Consider the following 19282-nt stretch of genomic DNA (forward strand, 5'->3'; position numbering starts at 1 on the left):
GTCTCCATGTGTAAATAAGAGTGATCAGAAATTTACACTACACCCTAAAGCTTTGTAGCAACCACCAAGAACGATAATGAGACCAAAGCGAGTGATTGCCTCAGTTTTGTCACATTTGCTGCCTCTAATTTCAAGAGTTCAAAGATGTATGAGCTGGAAAAACTTTAAAAGATTAATCATGCTTTAAATCAAAGGTTTCAGAGGACTTTCTGCTACGGTAGAATGTTACTGAACAATGATTTCAAACAACTGGGAAAGAGTGATATTCTTAGCAATGGTGCAAAAAAATGTCATAAACATAAATGTTTTCTTGATCTACTTAATTTTCCACGTAATTTTGACTTGGCCCAACTATGATGTAACTTTTCAAGATAGCCTGACAGGTGCTGCGAGTGAATGGATCAATAATGGCTTTGTTAAGATGTGCAGCTGAAAACCTATGAAAAAGTAAATTAGGACAGCTTGAACAGTGGACAGACCTGCATATTATGGCAGAATTTGAAGACTTTGATAAAATAAAGCTTCCTTATGTGTTCATAAGCTGGGAAAGGATTGGTTCAAACTTGTGTAATGTGCAAAGAGAAAGACTTTACACTATATTACATAGACACAATTCCAGGGTTTTAGCAGGTCCTAAAACAATTAGAATCTAACCTCAAGTGTAAATAGTCATATACTACACCGTCCATCCATCCATCCATCCATCCATCCATCCATCCATCCATCCATCCATCCATCCAAAAAGCCCTATACATGCCCCTCCCCATTTTCACTCTCCAGCTTACTATGGGTTAACCATCAGGTTTACCCACAGAGGGTTGTGATGGGAAGCCCTCACCCTAACAGTAGGTGTCCAGGAGACATACTTAACAGAACCATCTCAGTTAACTCCCCACAATACCCCACGCTGTGGGGAGCTAACAGATGCTCTTCACCTTATCTCTAACGCTACTCTAAAAATGTTTCATTTTGTCATCTTTTTAGACATTCAGAGTTGAACTTGCTAGTGTGCCAATGATATTTGTCCTACTGTACAACTCAAGTGTCTATGAGCTCAAGGTCTTAACCTGATTTTCTAATTGAGAGCAACATTTGTGGTTCCATCAATTAGATGTCCAAGTCTTGAAGTAACCAAGCAGCCCCAGATCCTCACACTGCCACCACCATGTTTGACTGTCGATGACATTCTTTTACTGAAATACTGTTTTAGTTTTATGCCAGATGGGATGCACACCTTCTGGAAAGTTTTTTCTCATCAGTCCACAGAATATTTGGGACCATCATGATGTTTTTTTGGCAAATATTAAATAGATCTTTGTTCTGTTTGTTCTCTTTGTTCTGCTATTTTTGCCCAGTCTCTTTCTTATCAATCATGAACGCTGAACTGAAGTTATGATGGATGAGTAAAGTGTGCACTACGTTTTGTAGGCCAACCACTCTGGGTAAGGGCCACCATTGTTCCATGATTCGTCCATTTGTGGATTTTGGCTCTCACTGCGGTTTGGTGGAGTCCCACAACCTTAAAAAAACTTTACACACTGATAGATTTCAGGGTGTTTGTTCCTCATCTTTACTTGAATTTCTGTAGATCAAAATATGATGCGTTGCATTCTTGGAGATCTTTTAGCCTACTTCATGTTTTCAGACTGGTTGTATTTAAGTGATTTCTTGATTCTACAGGTCTGGTAGTAATTAGGTAGTGACTAGTGAAGTTGAACCAGTAAATGTAGTTAATTGCAGTTAAGTCAGGATTTAACAAAGAAGGGAAATATATTTTCACATAGGGGCAAAGTTGGTTTGGAAATCTTTGTCCTTAATGAAATCGTTTTTTAAAAACTGTTTTTTGTGATTTCTCATGTTATCTCTATTTTATAGACTTTGTTTAGTGGTCTGAAACAGTTTAGTGGAACAATAGAAGCCAAACCAGAAGAAATCTGTTAGTGTTTGACAAATCTGTTAGAGGGTACTTTTATATCATTGTAAATTATACAAATGTTACTAAAATTTAAACAGTGGTAGTCCTTTGTTCTTTAGCTAATACCTATAATGCAGATGCATGCAAATCTAAAAATCAATTGTTATTGTATGTCAGAGTTAAATAGATTTATATCAGGCAGTCAAACAAACAGTCTTTGATAATATAAGGTCACTTGACATTTACATTATGGACTTTAAGAGGCTCTCATTGAAGTATTATAATATTCACTACAGTAAAATCTGTTGAAACCTGCAGTTTTGCACAAAGTGAAATCTCTCAACATTTATTGGAAAAACTGAGATGGCATTTTTGCAGTGACATTTATGGTCCCTGAGTGGGAATATTAAGCCGCTGCATGCATCCTGTTTTTGAAAATTAGCTGTCAGTTTGACATTTTAGTGTCATGACTGAACTATCCCTCTCCATTTTACATAAAAGTCAGGACAACACTTTTATCAGGACAGGCAAGTTTATCTTTTCTTATCATATGCAGCATCTATGGTAATTTGGTGTAAATTTTGATAGATTAACATCAAAGTCTGCTGCAGCAACGGCAGAATATGAAATGAATGGAAAAGACAGTTAATATTAACCATTTTACCTTAAAAAGCATTATACATTTTTTGGTTCAGTTATCACTGCCCTCTATCCTCATTAGCACAAATGATGAAGGTGGATAAGAAGCATTAAAATAAATTCTTCTAACCTACGATTTGAGTTTATTTTAAGTGGTAAGAAAATGGACCTTAAAAATATATTTTTAACAAAGTGACTGGTGCCATAATAAATGGCACTCCTGCTTTTTTAAAATAAATGTATTAGCAAAATAAAAAACAAAAAATCCAAACATGTATTTATAATGATTCTGACCCACTTTCACCATTTTCCAGGACCAAATAACACAGATAACTCAAAATAAATTCATCCCTTGAGTTTCTTGGCTACCTGTCTTCAGAGTTTTATATTAGGTCCACTCATCCCAATAATTTTAGCAACTGATATCTCTAACTCATCATGTGCTTAATATCTTTATGTTTAGACACATGTAAACCATTCTTTTAGATACACCAACATAAGTGACAAGATGAGAAAAAGGATCACACCGGAAAAAATACATGAAAAGGTTGGAACATACAGACAGATTGACCATTTCTCTTTGCTGAATCTCAGAAGAATGTCCAAAGTCCTGGCACATTTTTATGCTCGGTAATGGATAAAACGTATGAAAACTAAAGAGTAGATCTAACACCAAGTTTCTCATTTATACCATTGGGGGTTGAAGTGTTCTGCTCATAAATTGATTAAAGGTTTACAGGTCCTTCTCAAAATATTAGCATATTGTGATAAAGTTCATTATTTTCCATAATGTCATGATGAAAATTTTACATTCATATATTTTAGATGCATTGCACACTAACTGAAATATTTCAGGTCTTTTATTGTCTTAATACGGATGATTTTGGCATACAGCTCATGAAAACCCAAAATTCCTATCTCACAAAATTAGCATATCATTAAAAGGGTCTCTAAACGAGCTATGAACCTAATCATCTGAATCAACGAGTTAACTCTAAACACCTGCAAAAGATTCCTGAGGCCTTTAAAACTCCCATCCCGGTTCATCACTCAAAACCCCAATCATGGGTAAGACTGCCGACCTGACTGCTGTCCTGAAGGCCACTATTGACACCCTCAAGCAAGAGGGTAAGACACAGAAAGACATTTCTGAACCAATAGGCTGTTCCCAGAGTGCTGTATCAAGGCACCTCAGTGGGAAGTCTGTGGGAAGGAAAAAGTGTGTCAGAAAACGCTGCACAACGAGAAGAGGTGACCGGACCCTGAGGAAGATTGTGGAGAAGGGCCGATTCCAGACCTTGGGGGACCTGTGGAAGCAGTGGACTGAGTCTGGAGTAGAAACATCCAGAGCCACCGTGCACAGGTGTGTGCAGGAAATGGGCTACAGGTGCCGCATTCCCCAGGTCTAGCCACTTTTGAACCAGAAACAGCGGCAGAAGCGCCTGACCCGGGCTACAGAGAAGCAGCACTGGACTGTTGCTCAGTGGTCCAAAGTACTTTTTTCGGATGAAAGCAAATTCTGCATGTCATTCGGAAATCAAGGTGCCAGAGTCTGGAGAAAGACTGGGGAGAAGGAAATGCCAAAATGCCAGAAGTCCAGTGCCAAGTACCCACAGTCAGTGATGGTCTGGGGTGCCGTGTCAGCTGCTGGTGTTGGTCCACTGTGTTTTATCAAGGGCAGGGTCAATGCAGCTATCTATCAGGAGATTATGGAGCACTTCATGCTTCCATCTGCTGAAAAGCTTTATGGAGATGAAGATTTCATTTTTCAGCACGACCTGGCACCTGCTCACAGTGCCAAAACCACTGGTAAATGGTTTACTGACCATGGTATCACTGTGCTCAATTGGCCTGCCAACTCTCCGGACCTGAACCCCATAGAGAATCTGTGGGATATTGTGAAGAGAACGTTGAGAGACTCAAGACCCAACACTCTGGATGAGCTAAAGGCCGCTATCGAAGCATCCTGGGCCTCCATAAGACCTCAGCAGTGCCACAGGCTGATTGCCTCCATGCCACGCCGCATTGAAGCAGTCATTTCTGCAAAAGGATTTCCGACCAAGTATTGAGTGCATAACTGTACATGATTATTTGAAGGTTGACATTTTTTGTATAAAAAACACTTTTCTTTTATTGGTCGGATGAAATATGCTAATTTTGTGAGATAGGAATTTTGGGTTTTCATGAGCTGTATGCCAAAATCATCTGTATTAAGACAATAAAAGACCTGAAATATTTCAGTTAGTGTGCAATGAATCTAAAATATATGAATGTTAAATTTTCATCATTACATTATAGAAAATAATGAACTTTATCACAATATGCTAATATTTTGAGAAGGACCTATATGTATTATGAGGACTCCTGACCAAACATCCAGAATGTAACAGTAGTTGGGAGTGATGGGAGCGCCAACATTCTGATGTTAGTCCTTGATACAAAGTCCCATAGTCACAAGTAGGGCTAATTATTATGTTAGTCGACAAATAGATCAATATTTTTCCAGATTAGTCGACTAACTTATTTTGGCACACCTTCTGTTCTCAACACCGGTGCATATTTTACCATCAGTATGTTAACAGATCAGTTTCAATCACCATTAGCCTCTCTGCAATCCAGAATATGGATTCACATGATCTAGGTCAGAGTGGTGGATTTGTCATTTTGTTATAAGCAATCAAATGTGTTTTTTATACAAAGCAGCACTAGAGTAACTTTACTAGATAAAGACAGAAAACAATTGCACTTTCTTGGCCTGAAAGTTCTAAACATGTTTTCAGAGTTACATTTGATGACTTTTGTGAATGAAGACCAGTATTAAAATGAGAACTACACTACTTTCTGATATTATCTCTGTGGTCTTTTCCCATCTTGCCCTGTTTCGCATCTGCTCTGGACAGCTGCTAGACAGATGCTTAGTTGTCCCAAATGTTATTAAAATTTCATGCAACACTTCCTGCTTATATACATATTGGAGTCTGAGATCTGATCCTTCTCTTTGTGCTTTACAGATGGGGTTCGATGCTCCTCTCTCTGCACAGGAGCAGATGCTGATTCTGTATGAAGTCAAAATGCAGTGCTATCAGAACCTGTCCAATATGGAACCAACAACCACAGGTACAGACACTTCCACAGAATATAAAACATCTGCGCAGCTGGAATAAGACAAGCTGTTTTCATGCTCCTGGTCTATTCTAATTAAACGATTATGAAGTGAGTTGTCTATAAATCAATCGATAAATCCCTCAGTTTTCCTTCCAGGCACTCTTTCTGGCCAAACACATTCAAACTTTGATTCTCCATGTTTAGTTTGGGCTTTCTTAGTTTTCTAAAAAAAACAATTGTATGGGTCTTAGACTTCCTGCGACCACCTTTGCTTCATCACCTTCTGTGTATTTTATTAGGTCATCAATTATCTTTTTAACCTTCATGTTATGCCTTGTTTTTCTCTCTAAAATATGGTGTTAAGGAATTAAATCAACATTTATATCAATTTATCAGCATGTCAAAATATACACTCTGCTACATTTGAGGCAAACAATGTCAATCAAATGACTATATAAAATGTAAAGCACTTAGATCAATGAAAGAAGACTTAAACATGCATAACAATTTCACCTTGAAAGTCATGACTCTTAGCTTCAATCACAGCTAAAACTCTATTTGGGTAAATCTCTTTAAATTTGGCACACAGGAATCAAACTTCCTCAACCCTCTTTAAGTTGAGCTGACTGTGTAACAACAAAAAAACGGCTGTGGGAAATTTTTCTATGGATTGACCACATCCAGGGTTCTAAGGAGGGAGTTTTGGGGTCACTTGGGGGAAAGATTAAGTCAAAATTGATTTCAAGAATAATTTCAAAATGCTAAAATAGAAAGTTGAAATGTTGAAAAAAAAAAAAGTCAAATATCTGTTCAAGAATAATGTTAAAAAGTTGAGAAAAAGTTTCAGCTTCAAAAAATAGCAAAAATGTTGAAGAAAAGTGGAAATAATAAGAAACGGCAGAATGCTGAGACTAATGTGCTCTTCCTTAATAGTTTATGTCCTTTTTTCTTGTCATTTCAAGTTTTTCACATCATTTCAAAATTTTTTCTTGTTATTTTAACTTTATTGTTGATATATTTTTCCGTTTTGTCATTTCGTTCCTAATATTAAAACAGGTAAGCAACAAAAAAAAAATCCTTGTTGTTTTTTTCTCCAGGTGACCCAATTACTCCTAGGGTTCACAGAAAGTTTCGAAAGATATGTGAAAAGATAAATTTGTAAAAAGTACTTTCCAGTCCAGGTAAAATATGTATTTCAATCCAAATGTGTGAAAGATCCATCCATCCATCCATCCATCCATCCATCCATCCATCCATCCATCCATCCATCCATCCATCCATCCATTTTGTTTTCCATATCCCACATTTAACTCTGGAAATTAGAGTCTGGAAAAGTATGGAAATTCCACATGAAAAATAGAAACCCTGGACTTGACATTTTCAAGGCTACTGAAATGTTTTTCTATAAGCCTCTTTGTGTTTGTTTAACACTTTGCTGACTGACTGCCTTCCCAGAATAAATTGTCCTCATAGACTGAAATATGATTTCCAGATTTTCCCTGTTTAGTATTCATTCAGTTGTGGCCAATTACCCAGCTCATGTCTAACTTTCCTCACAGCAGGAATGCGGCCACAATCAAGATTCACCATGGGGATGGCGGTCTTGGTGTAATGGGTTTGCGCAACATGTAGCCTTTACCATGCTGGCCCCAAACTCATCTAATCATAATTCATTTAATCTAACATATTGTCCTATTATCCGAAAAATTTGATTCTAACCAGAGCTGTAATTAAAGTTTATTACGCATGTCACTGTGAAGAAAAATCTAATTATTTTAATTGTTGCAATGATTTGTTGCAATGAAGTTTAACTTTTTAACAACCCCCAAAACTATAATGCCCAGCATTACTATAATAAAGCACAAAAAAACCTTTGAGTTATCCAGAAAAACATTTTAGGCTGCAAGGATACGTGGTTATGGATGGATGGATTTTAGCACTCATTGATGACCAGATAAGAAAGTGTGACTTCTCTGTCTTCTCGCTGCAGATGAGGTGTGCCCTCCAGACTGGGATGGTCTAATCTGTTGGCCCCATGGCTCCCTCGGGCAGGTCACGAAGGTTTCCTGCCCATCTTACATCTATGACTTCAATCACAAAGGTTAACAATCTTTTTCTTTTAGCAATAAGTCTGAATGTGAAATCAAAGATAAATCCAGAACCTTTTCTGTATTGGTATTGGGTAATGTAATGTAGTTGGTAATTTGGTAACTTTTAAGCCAAGCTCTTTGTACTGATGTAGCTCTTAGAAGCTAAAAGGCAAAGAACCAGGGTTCTTGGATGAGATGAATGTTTTGTTCTTTTCTTTATTAAATGGGTATATCTATAAAGGCAAAGAAAACACTTAACACAAAAAGAACAAAATTGCATCAAGTCTAGAAAATTGGATTCCATAAAAGTCCTTTGAAGGCATTTGCTCAGCTTATCTGAGAAGCTGTGTTTGACAAAGCAAAGTGCTGGAATGACAAGAGAAAAAAAAAACATTTAATCAGTCAGTAAGCTGCAGTGTTGTGAAAAAGTATTTGCTCCCTTCAAGATTTTCTCCTGTTTTTGCACATCAGCTTAAGGTGACAAACTGATGGCTGAACCATCTCTTTAAGAATGTTTACCAGTGTTCCTTGCTTTTAACATTGGTGGGTAACTGCTCTGATTGTGGTTTACTGGAGTTCCAAAGCTATTAAAAAAAAGGCTTTTAAACCTTTTCAGACGGATTGATGTCACTTACTTAGTTCCTTATTTGGTTATTTGTTTTCTTTAGATCGGGGGTTGATGTGTTGTTTTTTGAGCTTACTTCCTGTTGTCAGACATGTTCTATTTAGGTGAATTCTTGATTCTAGTGAAATCATCATTTGGAAACATTGATATTTACTCAGGTTATTTGTTTTGGCTGATTTTAAAATGTGATAATTTGAAACGTGACAAAAAAGCTAAAGATAAGACTTTGGTATACCTTTCCTCAGTTCTGAATATTTAGTACCTACTACTGTAGGTACTATAAATACATAATGTTACGTGTTGATTTTTATTTAACAATAAAAATCCTAGACACAGAAGGAATGTGTATGCGTAAAAACAATTCATTAAGTTCATTTAAGTCATTTTTAGTCTTCTTAGAAAGCATATCTCATATTTTTACAACTCGAATTGTAATCCGAATCTTAGCGCATGATATGAATGCTCATCTTCATGTCATACATTGAGAAACATGTAAGAAAAAGTGTCAAAGAAAGAAAGCAAGATCATACAAGTGGAACTACAGCCGAATGTTCCCTAAAAGATATCTGAAGTATGAAACACAAAACTCTGACAATAATGCATTAAACAGAGCCCACCCAAGGAAAAACTTGTTATAGCAAAGCCTGAAACGTAAATATTAGATCATAAGGGGATTATTTGTATGGCAATTTGTCTAGTGAGAATGAAGAAATTAGCACAAATGTTATCTGAGAGCAGTAGCTTGGAGATTTAAACTGCCACTGTGCTCAGGGATTTAAATGGAAAATGGTAAATGGCTTGCACTTGTATTGCACTTCATCGAGTTGGAGGACTCCAAAACACTTTACACTACAATCAATCATACACCCATTCATACACACATTCACACACTGACAGTGGTAAGCTACGTTGTAGTGCCACCGAGCCCGCTGACCACCAACAGCAAGTTTAGCTGTCCGACATCAGCTTTGAATCTAGAATGCTTTAGTTTACAGAGTTATTTTTTGTCCATTTAAGGGTAATTTTTACACTTCGTTTACACCTTAGCAACATATAAAAAGGCATTCTCATGAAGCTTCCAATGTTCTCCTTTAGTAATTTGCACAGGTGTAACAGAGGCAGCACAGTTTATTATCAGGGTGTTTATCGAACTCAAGCTGGCCTCAGAAGATCAACTAACATACAACAATGGTTTTGAAAAGAGCAAGGTGTGGCTCTGCCTCTCACCTTAAACATCCCGGGAATATCTGAGGTGCATTTGCCTCGATTACCTTCACACACTAAACCAATGCATAACAAATACACAGCTGGATTATTTGAAAGTGACACATGACTTCAGGGTTTCCACCTCTAAAACAATCCAAACTCATCATCCCTGCACACAGCAGATACACGTTGTGTGACTCGCTCAGAGGCAACTTATCAAAACTTATCTGTGAATCCACATATTTTTCGAAACATAAGAGGCTTTCTACTGGTAGACCTTTCAAACAGGTGTTTTTGCTGTCTATATTGTCATGAACACTTAAGCTGCTAAATTAGACTTATTCATTTCTTTGTAAAGTCTTTACACATCAAATAGTCTGACCTTGGGGTGAAACTGTTGAAACATCACTAATCAGAAACTGTCAAATGTCTTAAGTGTTTCAATTTGTCAGTTATCTTTTTAACAGGAAAAGACTGGATACCAATTATCTGAAAATGCCTTACAGCAAATTTGGAATTGACGCGTTGGAACAAATACTTCCCAGAAACCAATGGTGACTTATTTTAGTTGTTTTCTTCTGTTGGTACTGTGTAAAGAGATAATGTTTGACCAAAAAGTCTCAAAAATGTGTTCTTTATATATTAGGGGCTTAACAGCTCACATATTTGTACGGAAATATCCGGTAGAGCCCTGTCGGTTTGGTACGCACGTGTAGCAAATGCATACAGCGTTGTTTTAGACCTGAACACATGCAGAGTGACACCAAAACTAAACAGAGAGGACTCACAGCTATCACTAAAATCTGCTAGTTGGGAACATTAAGGTTTCTCATGCAGCTACAGTGGAGAGAAAAAGGTGGACCAAACCAATATGAGTTTCATAACATTTCAAATATTCCTTGCTTACTAATGACTAAAGTAAAAAGAAATATATATATATATATATATATACATATATATATATATGGACGATGATGCATGTGCCTGTTGGTGTGGTCAGGTGCCCTTGCAGGTCATTTAGCACGCAGACCATGCTGATGTAATTTTGAAATGGTCTGACGTGAAACTTGGGTGGCTCTCTTCACCTTAAATGTGCCTGGAGTTGAATGGCATTCATCATCTGGTTCCAGCAGGGCACTGTTCACAATGACGCTCACATTTAAATTGCATCCATTATTTTTGATTTGGCACAACATGCCGTGAGATTAATGTTTTAGGTAATATTTCAGGTTTTTGTTTTTGGGGTCTTAAATGGGTTAATTGCATATTATATTTGAAGTACAAAGAGAACCACTTCGCTGCTTTATGGCCTGCAGTCAAATGTAAACTAACATTTTAAACTGGACTCTTGGATGTCTGATTAAGATGCCATGCAAATATTTAGGGTCTTGCCTTATTATTTACAAAAAATAAAAAAAATTAAAAAATCTCAAACTGTGCTTTAAGAATGCTAAAAAAATTTGAAATACATCCAAGTTAGTCTAGATGGCAAAAATAAGTCATGTATAAACTATTTTTCTGCAGAAACTGCAGACTACTTCATCTTCCTTTATTTTGTAATTTGTGGCTGATAGATATGATATTTTATTACTGTAAATCGTTTTAATGTGTACCCTAATGCCCAAAGAAAGATTTTTCAAATTGAAAATCTTTAGTAGCTCAGTATATTGCAATTTGTTTTGGCAATGTAATAACTTAAGTCTGTGTTTACAGGACATGCTTACAGGAAATGTGATGCCAATGGTTCCTGGGTCTTTGTGGAGCAGTGGAACAAAACATGGACCAACTACTCAGAGTGTCTACGGTTCCTTCAGCCGCTCAGTGATGATGAAGCAAGAGTAAGTATTGTCATCCAACATACATATTGTATGAAACAGAAAAATCAATAAATAATTCTTAATCAAAAAACATTATGATTTCCTAATTACAGCTCTTTATTTGACACAATGCATTTTGTACTCACCTTCTCAAAGTTCAAAGCTTTCAACCCTTCACCACAGGCTGAACCAAAGTTCAAAGTTCAGATGTAAAGCCTAACGTCTTTGTTTTGCCTTTCGCATTTTAGAAAAAAAAAAAAACACCTGAACAAATATGTTCTTTCTTCTCTGCAATGAAGTACCAAGTATTACAGAAGTAAAAAAACTATTCTCAGAAGCATCATAGAGAAGAACATTAAAAACCTGAAAGCTATCATCTAATCAAAAACTGATGAGGCAAAAGAAATAATCACAAAGACAGTCAGGTCCTTCACACCAGTAAACAGGCATCATAGCTTGTTTATTCATCAAACCTTGATGATCAGTGATTAAGTTCGACAAGAGTTTCTGGGAAATCTGAAATACAGGAGTGTGGACTGATATTCTGGTCACTTCAGCTGCTGATCCAGCAGTAAATAACACTACCATTATGATGCACATTTTAAAATGTAGAATTTTATGGCAAGCAGTTGCCTATTAACACACAATAGAATCAGAATCAGAATCAGCATCAGCTTTATTGCCAAGTTCATGCATACAAACAAGGAATTTGACTCCGGTACACTTTGCTCTTTTGTTCTGTTTTTGCATTACAGAATATACAAATTTACAATTTACAATGTGCAATATACACATATCTAATAGAAAAGGTGCATTTGCAACATCTGTATGCTGTTGTTTTGTACTCTATTGAATGTTCATCAGAGAAACAGCCTGGGGGATGAAACTGTCTCTGTGGCAGCTGGTTTTAGTGAACAGTGCTCTGTAGTGGCGGCCTGAAGGTAAAACTCTAAACAGTTTATGTGCAGTGTTTGTGCAATTCTAAGTTGTTAAACTAAAATGGGCTTTTGTTACAGGGATACATCTTATATTTGGTAACAACTTCTGCTTCTCCTTTTTTGAGGTAGTGTAGTCACTTGGAATTAATTTAACTTATAGTTTTTCCATATCTTGTTTTGTATTGTTGTCCATTTCTAATTTTCTCAACTGTTTGCTCAAGTTAATGTTGTTTTCTTTCAGAAAAGCTTAAAAGAAATCTTAAGTTGCTCATAAACAACCTATTCAGAAAACTATTGAGTAACCATTACAGTTTTAGGACTTCTTGGGTTAATCTATGGAGACTTTCCTCACTTGGATTCATAAGTGGATTTCACTATCCAGCAAACAATTTCAATCTTTGTCAGATATAAATTGAAATGTGTGTGTTTATGTAAGGTTTTAGTCTTACTGCATGTACTCAATATATAGATATATTAATTTTGCTGTTTTTGGTCATTGCACAAGTGCACCTAACAACTAATCCACTACCAAGTTTCATGACTGTGACTATTTACCCAATGCAGACAGACTTTCATTTGGTCCACCAAGATGCTAATAATAATAAGAAAGGGTTGTTTGATAACTAGTTCAGAATTACTACAAGCCACCAAAGGTTATACATTCCAATTTTATTGCACGGACTTTTTCTGCTAAAGAATAGTCTTATTGATTTTAGTTTCACTCCACAACAAAACAAATCTATGATCATAGCAACTAAGGCCACTTTCACTCCAGACTAACACTGCACTGCAACATTAAAATGATCAGGAGAAATGATGGACTTTTTGAAAAGGCCTTATGGGGTGCATCAATAATGCAGTGTGCTGCTCATTACACATTAAAGAGTGTAAGAATTCCCTGATACTCTTGGTGGTGCATCTGCTACATTCTTAGAGTCCTATTACTTCTCTGACTGCAATCAAAAGGATCTCACAGATAACCTCAAACAATCCAGTTTTCACTACAACAACATAGTGACATGATCATTTCTCATATTCCCCTGCTCAGAAATTGGTATGCTTCCAGTGGAAAAGGGACTGCAGCTGGGGAGTAGCACCCACACCTCCAAATTGTGCACAGGCTGCAGTTCAAATGCAACATGTAATTGTCACAGTGTCAAAGAGAGGTCCTGGTAACAAACTTAGTGATGAGGAGGCTGAAAAGGAGGAGAAGGTGCAAGAAACAGTTTCTAGATTTTATCATATAATTGTTGCAGTCTCAAAGTAATTGCTTCGGTTTTCACCTCACAGTGGTTCGTAAAATAATTAGATTTTTGATTTTGCATGCATGATTCTTTTTTTATATACTTTTTACAGAACCCCTTCCCTAGTGTTTGCTTCTCCACAAAAAGACTGGAACTGATAGTGGAGGTTCAGAAACCTCCCAATCATACAATGATTGGATGAACAGGGAAGCAGCCGTGAAAAACCTATTTGTCAAGTACTGAGTGCACAGCCATGATTTCATTCCCAATGGAATAAGGTTTTCCAGTTTTCCCTAAATTAAATGGTGCTCTAGACTCTAAAGACCACGGTCTTAATAAGGTGTGAGGGGGACCAAACTGGCTATTGCTGTTTTTTCCATACCAGTTCCTAGTTTTTTGGTTACTTCTTCCGAGTAGGTACAACCAGAGGTGAGTAGGGACTAAATGTGACGTGAACAGACTGATGTTCTGATTGGCCATGTGACGAGGAGAAATTAGATTGTTTTCCAAGAGGTACTACAGGGAAATGTTAATAAAACTCAAGAGTGTAATATTAAGGACCACAAAGGCTGGAATCGGACAAACTGATATTTTACTATTTACAAATTATAAACCATGCCTGAAGGCTGAAAAAAAAGGAAAAGGACACATCAACTTTCTGAATTATATGCAGGCAGGGCGCTGTATTTGATAATGTACTAAATCAGCTGATCATACATTTAATCAGCTGTTTAGACACACAAAACAAAACACAAAATAATACCACCGTGAAACAGTGTGTTTGGTTCGGAAATTTACTGACAGCCATTAAGCAAACCAGCGTCTGCAGGAGGAGGTAGCAGGCAGAGTGCAGCTGCCCATAATCAGACTACCCGCATCTGACCAAACGGGTGAAAAACCTTGTTGAATCTGCTGAGCACAAATATTCAATATCCAACCTAAAACTAACTTCACTGTGGTCAAACGTTTGCAGTTTTGTGCTTTAAGGTCCTGTCCCTTATTGCCATGGCTAAGACAAAAACTTTCTCAAAAAGCCCCAAGTTGTAACTTCTTCAGAACATCAGATCCCTTGAGCCTTGTTTTATAAGTTCTGGCTGGGCTGTGGTTCTTATTGTTTCATGCAGATTACTTTAATGTGACAATGTCACATAATAGCGTTAATAACAGCAAAGCTCATCACACTGACGGTCGGAGGCGGGGGTTCAGCCTGCATAGCTCTAGCCGTCAGTGGGTCAGTGGAAACACAACTGGTACCGTACCGAGTGGAGCGAAACTGAATGGAGCGGAGCCTAAACAAGTCAGTGGAAAAGAGGCAATAGATCTGTTTTTTGGACAGCACTATCAGAGGTAGGTGCAGAAGCCTGCTAAATCTCATAAGATGCTACTCCCGCCTTGCTTTCTTGCCAGGATTAAATTAAGCATAAGACAATCACTGCAAAATACCTCAACTTTTTATTCCTTTAAGCTGTTATGGTTAAGTCTTGGGATATTGTAACTAAGCCAATAAGCTGCTTAAAGATGAATGCAAGATTTATGTAAAGTAAATGAAACAGTTGTTCTGTTGAACTATCTGCCTTTTCAATTGTGTTTTAATACTTTCACACTTGGTTTGATTGATTGGAAAAGTACAATTCTGTATTCAGAAATACATTTCTAAGCCAATAAAGCTAATAAAAGTAAAACTTTCTTGATATTTTGTGAACATGTAAGCTTTTATGTAGGTGTTTTGCTTTGTGAGTCAGTGAGCAATATTAAGGCTCTGTGCCTTAAATGTCATTATCAGATGGTGTGACTAGAGGTCTGCGCTCTCATCCATTTTGTTTTAATGCCTGACTGATTCGGTACTTGAACTTCAAAATCAAATGTCTCAGACTGATGAACACTGAGTTTTGCTGCTTCTCTAAAACTGTGACGGTTCTACTTTAATTTTGCCCATCATTTATTCATTTGCTAAAAATATAAATTCCATAAATAAAATTAAAAAATAAATAACCCAGAAATGCTTTTGGAATATCTTATTAACCACCCTTTTATATTCAGCAAGCAGCACCAGCAACAACGGCGTATCGAAGGTATAATCTGCTCTGGGAAAATAAATAAACATATTTAGGGAGAGAGCTGCAACCTTCTTTTGACTTTGTTATCAACATATTTCAGCTTATTTTAGTCTGACCATTGGTTTAAAAGAAAAGAGTATTTCATATACAGACAAAAACCCTGAAATAGCATCAAATGTAAGTCTTTTTGTGTGAAGTTCCGAGTTTAATGTAAGGACATTGTCATTTTTCAGCCTCTAAAACATTTATGTTTGTATGAGCCGTGTTAAGCTCTGTCTAGAAATGGTCCTGCGTGACATGCAGGTGTGTTTTCTCTAAGACTGGGCTAAAAATCCTGTTTTTCTGTATGTTCACAGCAAGATTTCTTTGAGCGGCTGTATGTCATGTATACCACTGGCTATGCTGTGTCGTTCAGCTCTCTGCTAGTGGCCATCGTGATCATTGGATACTTCAGGTAAGGGAAGACTTCCTGTAATATCTTTGTTAGGAAGTGCAAAACAAATATCTTATTCTTATGACTAATGGAGGCATTAAAACCTAACTTGTATTATAATCAAGAACTAGTTGTTACACAGGTTATAAATCTACAATGGCTTGATCACAAGTGCCAGTTTCAAGTCTTGTAACACAATAGCATCATTTAATGCCCTACAGCCCTTCACTCTAGAAGTTACCCAACAGTTTTGAAAAGTTCGTTGAAAACACTGACAGAAAAAAAAGTTTGCTCACAGCTCTTAGATGTCTGAACCGACTGGTGGAAATAAAAGCAAATGGAAAAAAATTAATAAACTGCCTGACATTTGAAACCATTTGGGATTCAAACCTGGCAGTTCTTTGTTTTTCACTATGTGTGTCAGTCATTCTTAGCACAAAAAATGGACTGTAGCCTTGATTTTAAAAAATGAGAAGTCATTTACTGAAAGTAAAATCGTTCCCAAAGAGTAAGCATTTCAGCAATGCCCCACGGGTGAATCCATTGAATTGTTAAAAGTGCCTTGTGTTTATTCAGTAATTCCATACACATTTTTCACAATATAAACGTTCCACAGCTTAACGTAAACTCTTGAAATGAAAATCCACAGTCTTGAAAAAGCACCAGACGAGCAGGACAAATCAAGGAGCTACCCAAACAAACTCAAGGACAAAGCTGTGAAGACAACTGGAGAAAAAACATATAATCCAAAAATATTGGAAAAAGTGGAAAGGACATATTATTCAAAGAAGTGACAATGAGGTTAAAGGTAAATATGAACCGTAAAAAAGAGCCTCTTTCTAAAGCAATATTTTAATAGTGGAACTCTAAAAACAGGCATAGTGAGAGCACACTCAAATCTCAAATCTACTCTGAAGGACTACACAGATATTATAAAAGATATTCTGGTAAGATTTGCAATTTAGGTTCATTGGCCAATAAGAAAGATATGATTCCAAGACATCTTAATACAACAGCTTAGAGACAGGGCTGGGCCATGATTTCAGCGATGAAATATCCCTTTGGATATTTGCCGGTGGTCTCCATGTCAAAAACCCATGGATTGCAGAACTGATCGATGGCATTATTTTTTTGCACTTCAAAAACAGGAAGTGCATGCTCGATTTATTAGCAAAATATGCACTTGGGAACACAGTGGGGCTGACTTGGTTGGTCATTTCTTGGCAATACAGAAAGTTCAGCAGGTTTTCTTGCTGCATCCCTTCCACAAGCATCGTTTGTGCTAACGTGTCTTGAGAACCAAGTAGCTGCAGTGCATTGTAGGATATGTAGTTTGATTGCCATCCACACTATATAACCAGGTGGCAGGCCATAACTGATAGATATATGAAATTATCTTGGGGGGCATGATACAGTTGTATCACAGACTGGATGTGGCCTGGAAACCTTGAATTTGACATGTCTGCTTTATCAGATTCAAGTCAGAGCTCTGGCTGGGCCACTCCAAAGCGTTAAGATTACTTCCAGTCAGAGGACTATGCTGGTAAAATTAAAAGAGAACTTTAAACCTAAATCTGTATGAATATTTTAACTGTACATCACAAGCCTAGACAACAAACATTTATTACAATGACTTATGGCTGTTCTACAATTTATACCACAAATGGATAAAGAAAAACTCCTGGTTGTCTGAGTTATGTGCATTTTTTAGGTATAACTGGCATTAAAAAAACACTATGACTTATTGTAAATCAGGTAAATATATTCTTTATTCTTTAAAGGTTCAATGTAAAATGTTATAGCCAACTCAGAAACTCTGAGATCCTGGTGCTTCAAACATATTGATGACATGTAAAGGTTTTTAAAGCAGGAGTACAATGGCTTGTATTTATTATTATTATTGTTGAGCCTTGAACATATTTACTCATCAGCGGATCAGCCCTGCAGCATTTGTTTGTTTGTCACCTAATGTCACATCTGTGTGCTGAGGTGTAACGAAGTTAAAAAAGATAGTCACAAAATGTATTCAATACAGTTTAACAAATGACCTATTCTATGATGATTGACTCTACCTAGTGCCTGTCATCCACACATATTCAGATGCAAATGGCTTTGTAAACCTAATGCCCACAGGGTCAAATCTTCTTCTTCTACTAAGCAATCAGTCAATCAATGACTATAGAAAGCTTTTTCAAAAAACATAAGCATGTGGTATAATATTATCACCTTGTGAACTCTCAGTTTTCTCAAAAGATATGTAACTTTACAAGAAAATGTTTTTTAAATTAATGTAGCTGCTTCAGCGGTTTAAACTAAAGCTTTGATGTAGACAGTCTTATCTCTTCCTATTGGCTACTTCATGGCAAAAACTGCCTTTAGATATGTGTCTGTGCAGAGACTATATACTTATTGCAAGTAATATCCATGTTATAGCTGGTGAATAGCTTATAAGAACATTTCAAAAAGCTTCTTGCAAGTCCTTGCTCACTAAAGTAACAAAAAAACTTAACTTAAGTGGCCTTGCTGGAACATTTAAATGCTTGGAGAAAAATACAGAGAAAGACACAAGTTTTTAAACTATCAATAATATGATTCTTTTTTTGTGATTTTATTTAAGCATATTCAACAATTTATCAATATTGAAAGATTTTAGCCATTTTAGTGATTTTCTTTTTGCCTTTTTCAGAGTAGGCTAAATGTAATGTGTATTCTAACAATAAACTCCCTCCTGATTTGAACGTCAGTGACTTTATGAATGATCTTTGAGTTTTGATTAGAAGAAATCAAACAGAAACATGTCAATAACATGCACACCTCAAAACAGGAATAAAGGCGAGGTGATCAGAAGTGCATGGTCTGATAAAGACCAAACAGCATAAATTCTGCATGAATTGCTGCCGCCATTTCAAAGGGCCATTAAGGCACCTTTTCACAAAAGTCTCACATCTGCTGTCTTTGACTCAACAAAGCAGGGTACAAATCTTTGATCTTTATCAGCCTCTTACAGTATTCATCAATGTTTGCCTGTTTCCTTTCTCAGTGGGAATATTTCCTCATAGGCAATGTAACTCTTCATTATAGATGTAATTATATAATGTATGTATATATAATGTAGTACTATGATATACTATGCAAATCTCAAGGAGTTAACAGTATGCTTTTGCATTGCCCTCATTCCAGTATTATGAAGGACACTTCATGCAATATAGAGAG

At 36.7% G+C, this 19282-nt stretch overlaps 1 protein-coding gene across 1 annotated transcript in view; it reads left to right on the forward strand.

The window, feature by feature from the left end:
- pth2ra (parathyroid hormone 2 receptor a) overlaps positions 1–19282 on the forward strand; it is a 93804-nt gene that overhangs the window by 9234 nt on the left and 65288 nt on the right. The window contains exons 2-5 of the mRNA XM_047369912.1: positions 5566–5671; positions 7650–7760; positions 11294–11418; positions 15993–16090. Of these exons, the coding sequence (XP_047225868.1) occupies positions 5566–5671; positions 7650–7760; positions 11294–11418; positions 15993–16090 (440 nt within the window). The remainder of the gene's footprint in view (positions 1–5565; positions 5672–7649; positions 7761–11293; positions 11419–15992; positions 16091–19282) is intronic.

This window comes from Girardinichthys multiradiatus, chromosome 7 (assembly GCF_021462225.1).
Source record: "Girardinichthys multiradiatus isolate DD_20200921_A chromosome 7, DD_fGirMul_XY1, whole genome shotgun sequence".
Classification (NCBI taxonomy): domain Eukaryota; kingdom Metazoa; phylum Chordata; class Actinopteri; order Cyprinodontiformes; family Goodeidae; genus Girardinichthys; species Girardinichthys multiradiatus.